At 35.9% G+C, this 9,052-nt stretch overlaps 1 protein-coding gene across 1 annotated transcript; it reads left to right on the top strand.

Annotated features, from left to right (window-relative positions):
- The first annotated feature begins 618 nt into the window (after window positions 1-618).
- LOC127630895 (MOB kinase activator 3A-like) lies at window positions 619-5,871 on the top strand. Its single transcript, XM_052108745.1, has 3 exons — window positions 619-1,048; window positions 2,971-3,173; window positions 5,508-5,871. The coding sequence occupies exons 1-3, from the start codon at window positions 631-633 to the stop codon at window positions 5,535-5,537; spliced, it is 651 nt and encodes a 216-aa protein (XP_051964705.1). The 5' UTR covers window positions 619-630; the 3' UTR covers window positions 5,538-5,871.
- The last annotated feature ends 3,181 nt before the right edge of the window (window positions 5,872-9,052 follow it).

The raw sequence follows: 9,052 nt of genomic DNA, 5'->3' as shown, positions 1-9,052 counted from the left end.
TAGTGATTAATTAAATACAATAATTATTGTTCATTGTTATTTCATGATGCCTAATGCAGTTGCTAATGTTAACAAATAGATGCTTATTGTCAAATTTTTATGTTTTTTTTCACCCAGGGACTACAGATGAAATGTAGTTCTGTAGTAATTCTGGGGCAGTCATCGACTGTCCATTGTCCCTGTCAAATAAACTACAAAATAAATAAAGTGTTCCATTTTTGGTACACACTTTCTGTTTAATTGTCCCACTCAAATTGAAATTAGTCCTTGAGTTTGTAAGTGTAAGAATGTGAGTTTCAGAGCTTGTATTCGCAAGATTTTTTTATAAGAATGCTGATCCAGAGATATAGTTATTTCAGTGCCAGAGCAGACAGAAAATATCAGGCACTCTTTTTATGTGTTTTGTCTACCCTTGGGCTGTAAATGGGCTTATTCTAGAACATGAGGAGACAAAGTTTGACCTTTTTTATATTCTCTCCCTTTCTCTATTTCTCTCATTCAGCATCCATCCTCCGAGTGCAATCAGAGAAACTAAAAAGCCTTGTTCCTGTTTATATCCCTTTCATTTCAATTACATTTTAGTAACAATAAACAAAAACAGACTACTCTGCAATCCTGCCCCTGGCAAACATGTCCCTGGCTATAAAGCAAGTCTTCAACAAGGACAGGACATTCCGGCCCAAGCGGAAGTTTGAGCCTGGAACACAGCGCTTTGAGCTACACAAGAAAGCGCAGGCGTCCCTTAATGCTGGCCTGGACCTGAAACAGGCAGTGCAACTGCCGCACGGCGAAGACCTGAATGATTGGGTGGCCGTTCACGTGGTGGACTTCTTTAACCGCATCAACCTTATTTACGGCACCATCAGTGACTCCTGCACAGACCAGACCTGCCCTGTTATGTCCGGCGGGCCCAAGTACGAGTACCGCTGGCAGGACGAACACAAGTACAAGAAGCCCACTGCTCTCCCTGCGCCCAAATACATGAGCCTGCTAATGGACTGGATTGAGGTGCAGATCAACAATGAACAGATCTTCCCCACTAATGTCGGTAAGGACCAAGTGATCAACAAATTGAAAGCCTCTGTTCACCCACAATTTTACACTTAATTTCAAACCAGCATTTTCTTTATTTGATGGAAACTGGGTGCTTTTTAGTTTGTTAATCAACATCATAGCCAAGTTGTCTTTAAATTCAAGGTATTAATGATCATTTCCATCAAATCCAACTTGCAGTTCACTTACATTGTTGATTTTATATTGCTGACAGTAAATCTAAGTTTTTCATGTATGATGGGACCTAAAACAAAGTTCATCCTTCCTGCTCCATATTTAATTCATGTATTTTTAGTCCTTCAAACATAAACTTATATAGGTCATGAGAATGCCGTAGGCAACAGACATTTGAATATCACATCTAGTATAGTATTGATGTAAAAAGAAGGCCATCATTTAGGCACCACATAAATAGTAAATTGTTAACCATTTGATGTAGAATCTCAAATCACAGAAAACCTCTGCATGCAAGGTCATGAGTCCTCTGTACATGTGATTGTTGTTTAAGATGTCTAGAACTTGCCAGCTTTCTCATTATCCCCAACCTGCCATCTGACGTCTGTGTTTCCTTTCAAATCGGGTCATGTAATTTACAGTGCGATATAAATAGACCAGGTCTGTGTATGGGACTGATCCTTAGAATGCAACAAGATGAGTAAGTTGCAGAATATGCCATGTATAAGAAGATGCTTGTCTGCATTCAGGCCATACAGCAGCACACTATAAATAAACTTTACAGCAGAAATATGAATCTGTGATTTGTAATGTGTCACAGCACATGGCTCGGATGAGATTTTGTCTTATTAGGATGTGCAGATTAGATTAGAGAAGAGATATGAAATTGTATTAAGAGAGTTACAAAGAGCGAGTTCTCAATTTACTTTTTTCTTCTTATGGTATTAGCAGGCTCACGTGACGTGATGAAACTCGGCACTTTATTTAATTTCAAAATAAACCTTTTGATGTTATTTCACACTGTATTTTAGAACCTGATAAGAGTGGGAATTACAGTGAGAAGTAAGACTTATAAACACTTCAATAATACTATTGCAAATGCATTTAAAGGGATAGTTCACCCAAAAATGAAAAGAATCTCATAATTTACTCACACTCATGCCATCCCAGATGTGTATGACTTACTTTCTTCTGCTAAACAAAAAAGCAGAGTTTTAGAAAAATATATCTCTGCTCTGTGGGTCCATTCAATGCAAGTGAATGGTAGCCAGAACTTTGAAGTTCCAAAAAGCAACTAAATGCAGCATAAAAGTAATCTATACAATGCCAGTGGTTAAATCCATGTCTTCAGAAGTGATATGATAGGTGTGGATGAGAAACTGATCAATATTTAAGTCCTTTTTACTATAAATATCCACTTTCAAACCACCATTCTATGCTCTCTCTTCGCTCCTGAGTTCTTCTCTTGTTTCTTTCTCTTGTTTCTGTGATTTGCATTCTTCGTGATTAATGCCACCTACTCTGCAGTGATAATTTATTGGAATAAAGGACTTAAATATTGATCTGTTTCTCAACCACACCTATCATATTGCTTCTGAAGATGTGGGTCTAAACATGAGTTGTTTGGGTTAATTTTATGCTGCCTTTATGTGTTTTTTTGTAGCTTCAAAGTTCTGGTGACCATTCACTTGCACTGAATGGACCAACAGAGCAAGAAAGATTTTTCAAAAAATCTGCATGTGTGTTCTGTAGAAGATAGAATGTCATACATCTGGGATGGAATGATGGTGAGTAAATAATGATAATTAAAATTTTTGGGTGAACTATTACTTTAATGTGTATTATCACACTATATGTCTTTAACTTTTCAGTTAGCAAAAAGTATTTTTAAAGTCTAAATTTGACAACCAATGCTTTTATTATTCTTTTGCCTCTTAACATCATGTTGTCATGATATTTTAGGTACGCCATTCCCCAAGACCTTCATGCAAGTAGCGAAGAAGATCTTGTCTCGTTTATTCCGTGTTTTTGTCCATGTCTACATTCACCACTTTGACTGTGTGAACCAGATGGGAGCAGAAGCCCACGTGAACACCTGTTACAAGCATTTCTATTACTTTGTTACTGAATTCAACCTCACAGACCACAAAGAACTGGAGCCTCTGGTAAGCATTTGTTTTTTAGAGGAAAAAAATTATTTGCTTCTACTCTACGTATATTTATTTGGTTCAGTTTCCTTTAGGAAGTGTCATGGGAAAATTACAACCAATTGAGATTGCCTGCAGCTAATATTTGTACTTAAATGCTGTATGTATATGTACAGTTGATGTCAGAAGTTTACATACACTTAGGTTGAAGTCATTAAAACACATTTTTTAACCACTCCACAGATTTAATATTAGCAAACTATAGTTATGGCAAGTCGTTTAGGACATCTACTTTGTGCATGACACAAGTAATTTGTCCAACAATTGTTTACAGACAGATTGTTTCACATTTAATTGACTATATCACAATTCCAGTGGGTCAGAAGTTTACATACACTAAGTTAACTGCGCCTTTAAGCAGCTTGGAAAATTCCAGAAAATAATGTCAAGCCTTTAGTCAATTAGCCAATTGGCCAATTAGCTTCTGATAGGAGGTGTACCTATGGATGTATTTTGAGGCCTACCTTCAAACCCAATGCCTCTTTGCTTGACATCATGGGAAAATCAAAAGAAATCAGCCAAGACAAACAATAGTACGTAAGTATATACACCATGGGACCACGCAGCCATCATACCACTCAGGAAGGAGATGCATTCGGTCTACTAGAGATAATGTAGTTTGGGGTGAAAAGTGCAAATCAATCCCAGAACAACAGCAAAGGACCTTGTAAAGTTTCTGGAGGAAATGGGTAGACAAGTATCTATATCCACAGTTAAACGAGTCCGAAATCGACATAACCTTGAAAGGCTGCTCAGCAAGGAAGAAGACACTGCTCCAAAACCACCATAAAAAAGCCACACTACAGTTTGCAAGTTCCCATTTGGACAAAGATCTTACTTTTTGGAGAAATGTCCTCTGGTCTGATGGAACAAAAATGTAACTGTTTGGCCATAATGACCATTGTTCTGTTTAGAGGAAAAAGGGTCAGGCTTGCAGGCCAAAGAACATCATCCCAACCGTGAAGCATAGGGGTGGCAGCATCATGTTGTGGGGGTACTTTGCTGCAGGAGGGACTGGTGCACTTCACAAAACAGATGGCATCATGAGGAAGGAAAATTATGTGTATATATTGAAGCGACATCAGCCAGGATGTTAAAACTATGTAAAAAATGGGTCTTCCAAATGGACAATGACCGCAAGCATACCTCCGAAGTTGTGGCAAAATGGCTTGAGGACAACAAAGCCAAGGTATTGGAGTGGCCAGCACAGAGCACTGACCTCAATCCGATAGAAAATTTCTGGGCAGAACTGATAAAGTGTGTGTGAGCAAGTCCTACAAACCTGACTCCGTTACACCTGTTCTGTCTTGAGGAATGGGCCAAAATTCCAGCAACTTATTGTGAGAAGCTTGTGGAAGGCTACCCAAAATGTTTGACCCAAGTTAAACCATTTAAATGCAATGCTTCCAAATACTAACAACGTGTATGTAAACTTTTGACCCACTAGGAATATGATGAAAGAAATAAAAGCTGAAATAAATCATTCTCTATTATTCTGACATTTCACATTCTTAAAATAGTGTTCCTAACTAACCCATGGCAGGGAATGTTTTCTATGATTAAATGTCAGGAATAGCAAAAAACTGAGTTTAAATGTATTTGGCTAAGGTTTATTTAAACTATTTGTGTGGGTGGGTAGGTATAGACAAAGTGTCTTCCCATAACCTGTACAGAGCAAAAAGCCAGAAACAATGAATTAACATATAAAGAAAAACAAATGCATTATCTTGTGATTAGTCGCTAACAAGCCCATTTTATAATGGCTTTGCTAATTGGTTGGGCCTTACAAGGACAATTTGTGTCAGCACGTTTGATATTTCAGCCTCTAACATTTTCTCACAAAGTTAATGAGCATCTGAGCTCATATAGCAGAAAAGCTCTATGGTTCATAGAAGCAGCAGTTAATTATTTCAGTAGTCACAGTTGAATTGATGCCACGGGATCATGTGTCTCCAGCAGGTCCTGTTACTGACATCATGAGCTCGATGGCTATTTGCATAGTGTTTTCAAGGTTTTTAGATTTGCTCAGTAGGTGTCAAAATAGGGAACATGATCTTTATCAATTTCACATTAACAGCACAACATATTTAAATCAATAAATGCAAAAGAAAGTCATTATTGTGATAATCGACTAGGATATGCAGGTTTTATTTATTGTTTTCGAAAGCATAGATATTTCTGTGCTGGGGGGGTTCTGTTTCCACCTGAATGTATATTGTTTAGTTGTTTTAAGTTTGTGGTTTTGTATGATTGTTTATAGTGAACTGATGCAGTGTTTCTTTCTCCAAACAGAAAGAGATGACATCTCAGATGTGCCACTGAGGAAAAAAAAAAAAAAGAGCAGTCCCTCTCATTCCACACAGAACATAAGAACCACCCAAATTAACCATTTAAACGCGTATGAAGCTAACTCGCAAAGACTCTTATTTTTTTTATACACTTTTAAAAGTATTGTAATATTCTATTTAGCGAGAGACAACTCTGTATTCTGATGTGTGAATAGTTTTATTAGAAATCAGTATTAACTGTTATTTTAGTCTTTCCAAATTTGTCTCAATCATTCCATTTTTCTGTTGTCATAATCTATAATGCAGATTATATTTGTGACTATTTATGTATGTGTTTGAGATATTAAACCCATTCTGTCTTGTCTGTGTATCTCAGTTAGTTATTGGTCATATTACCTTGGAAATAGTGTCTAGCACTGAAGAAATTTTGACAAACTTTCCAAGTAGGTTCTGATGCAACAGGATGACTTGATGTGCAGTGACTACTATATATATAATTCAGTTGATCTACCTTGGTATTTCATCTCCTTTGTATTGCTTGAATGTAAGACATTTGATGTTTTCTAGCACTCTGTGTTTTCTGGTTTTGTTTTCAGTCTTCGAGAAATATTGCGGTTAATGTTTGAGCGCTTTTTAGTCTGCTGATCCATCTAGTTTGTTTTTGACCACTAGATGGTGACAAAGGCAAACATCGCACAAGACAAGACTGGATGATGAAATCTTGCATTACAGTGGGCTGCATGCAGTTATAACTAATCTGTACAAATTCACTAGGATTTTTAAAACTATGTTTACCTTTTGATTATACAACGACCTTTAATTTTCAAACAAAACTGTATTATAGCTGTATTATAAAAGTCAATCTACAAACCAACAGAATGCACATCCCTTGAGTCAACAGATTTAAGATGATTTGATGCTTTAATATAGGTGAACAGATTTCTGAAATGAAAAACGGGGACATTTCTATTTCAGCGGCCAATATGTCACTGAAATTTCACTTGTACTTTTCTATTAATTAAAAAAGGGGGACAATTTGGATTTTTGGTATTTTTATCATGGTAAATGTAGTCATTTAATAAACTATGGTAGGCTATATCATACTCTCTTGAATATGTATCAATGAAATTCAAACACATTTAATCACACAGTTTATCGTTTTTGTCTTCTGTTCTATGTTTAATGAATTTCTATACTGTATAGATGACATAGTGGCATAAAAGTGAACTGAACAAACATGTATAAACACTGATTGAATATAGGAACTATTGCAACTGACTCCACAGCACCGGGACGCCTGACTTTGGTCACACTCTGCATCAATTTTCACTCTTTTAAAATTCCTTCTCCACTTTTTCTTCACCTTTACCTGGCACTTTCCTAAAAGTAAGACTGTAATAACTTGCAAATTGGCAGAGGATTTTTCATACATTTATTTTCAAATAAACTCACTTCACTACATTTACCTCAGCGTTACAACTAAAATTATTTGAACAATTTTTACTATTACTATTTCAGTGCATTAAATTAATTTCTGATGGATATTGCTCCCCTTCGATGCCTCATATTGTTTTTTATTATTATTATTTTTTTATGAATATATCAGAAAGACAGCTTACTGTTTCACTTAACAGTTTCTAGCAGTTATTTCATATTGTATCTCATGTGAACCTGTTTTTACTCATTTCTTTTTATTTTGATCAACTCATTACTTATGTTATATAGTTGAACTTAGACCTTACAAGTTAAGTTCAATCGAAAGCATTTGTGGCATAATGTTGATTACCACAAAAATTATTTATTTACTCTTTCCTCCTTTTCTTGTAAAAAAGCACAAATTTGGTTACAGTGAGGCACTTACAATGGAAGTGAATGGGGCCAAGCCGTAAACATTCAAATACCCACTATTTCAATAATAATAGTTGTTAGGGCCATTACTGAGCTGGTAAGCAAATTACATTCTCCCTTACTCACAGCTTTTAGTAGTTAAAAAATAAATACATAAATGACCTTGCTTTGCAGGGCTCCTTGGTGGCGTGGGGGCCCCTAAGTGGCCACTTGTACCACTTAAAGCTAGAAATGGACATGTAAGGATACTGTACATATAATTATGTAATTATATATAAATATAGCCACAGGATGTTAATGATATGTGTTTAACATGATTTTAGTGTGATAAAGTCACTTAGGCTACTATCCTTTTCTGTGTAAAGTTATTTCCAATTTTACAACTTCGTTGCATCACGACATAATATGCTGCAAATTCTAAAATGACTGTAAAACCGATTATTTAACAACTTTACAGCTGAAACAATACACAATTTTTATCAGAAGAATTCATGTAAGTGTGTTTATAAAATTATAAGCTTCACATTTTTGCCTTTAAACCCACCAAAAATTGGCCCCATTCACTTTCATTGTAAGTGCCATGATTTATTTTTAAGAAAATTAGGACAATGATTTGTGGTAATCAATATTATGGCAAATGGGCTCAGCCACATTTCCTCTCAGATACAGTATAGGCCTATACTGTATGTTAGGTATCTCTCTGTATAATCAAGTGTAGTTTTTTGGGGAACTTAAACGTTTAGTTAAATGCCTCGTGATAGTGGTGTGTTGTTCTGTAGTCTAGCCTTGTTAAGAAAATGATTAGCAAAATAATATCTTCTGCTCATTGCCCCGTTACATTCCAGCAGCACTGCTGAACAGATTCGCACCACAACAGACGTTTTCTTTCACTTTCATCATTATTTGCAAATAAAATGTTTGACCGTGTGATACGTGATGTGTAAGAATTGCAGTAACGACACTGTTGTGCGGAATGTACCCAGAAATGAGTAAAGGGAAATGATACGTCAGTGGGCGGAGTGTTGACATGTTCCATGTGTTGTGATACATGCAGGACGAGCTGAAAACGCGCATGCGCTGCAATCAAACAGCTCCTTAAAGCTGATTCAATGCGGGGAAATGTTAATATGCTGGACTTTTTGTCAGACTGCTAACCCAGATGTCGTAATACTAATGATGATGAATTTCTTGAAGAACTGCATACAGTTTGCTCATTTATACTTTTAATTAAAAACAAAATAGCCTAAGTAAATAACAGTTATATGATCAAGACATATCAGTATAGGCTACCCTAAAATGTTTTGTCAGGTAACCTAAAATGTGCTTCGTATTTAATTACTCAAACTGGTTTCATTTTTAGTAAATAAGATTTAATGTGACTGGATCATCCTGAACAACAGGGCCACAATATCACTGGGACAACCGGAAACACGTTCACTGAGACAGTACCATTTAGCGCTTGTTATATACATAATGTAAACTCAATATAAATACTACAAATTATGCATACAAAATGCATATTTTAAAGGGGCCATAATAAATTATGAAATATTTTAACTTCATCAAACACTTTAAAGGGATAGTTCACCCAAAAATTAAAATGCTTAGTAATCTTTTGGGAAATTCTGTTTGGAACAACCCTAAAGCTTGGCTACCATTATTATTCTTCCATCGAATAGCCCTGAAAACATTACATTTGAC

The sequence above is a fragment of the Xyrauchen texanus genome, chromosome 37 (genome assembly GCF_025860055.1).
Source record: "Xyrauchen texanus isolate HMW12.3.18 chromosome 37, RBS_HiC_50CHRs, whole genome shotgun sequence".
NCBI lineage: Eukaryota > Metazoa > Chordata > Actinopteri > Cypriniformes > Catostomidae > Xyrauchen > Xyrauchen texanus.
The sequence above is the reverse complement of the archived record's forward strand: the minus strand, read 5'-3'. Positions and strand labels throughout refer to the sequence as shown.

What these genes read in the sequence shown, in the direction of transcription:
- LOC127630895 (XM_052108745.1), top strand. Translation starts at nt 631, where the DNA reads ATGTCCCTGGCTATAAAGCAAGTCTTCAACAAGGACAGGACATTCCGG. An exon ending in GATCTTCCCCACTAATGTCG is followed by an intron (nt 1,049 to 2,970) that starts GTAAGGACCAAG and finishes ATGATATTTTAG; the next exon opens with GTACGCCATTCCCCAAGACC. An exon ending in ACAAAGAACTGGAGCCTCTG is followed by an intron (nt 3,174 to 5,507) that starts GTAAGCATTTGT and finishes TTCTCCAAACAG; the next exon opens with AAAGAGATGACATCTCAGAT.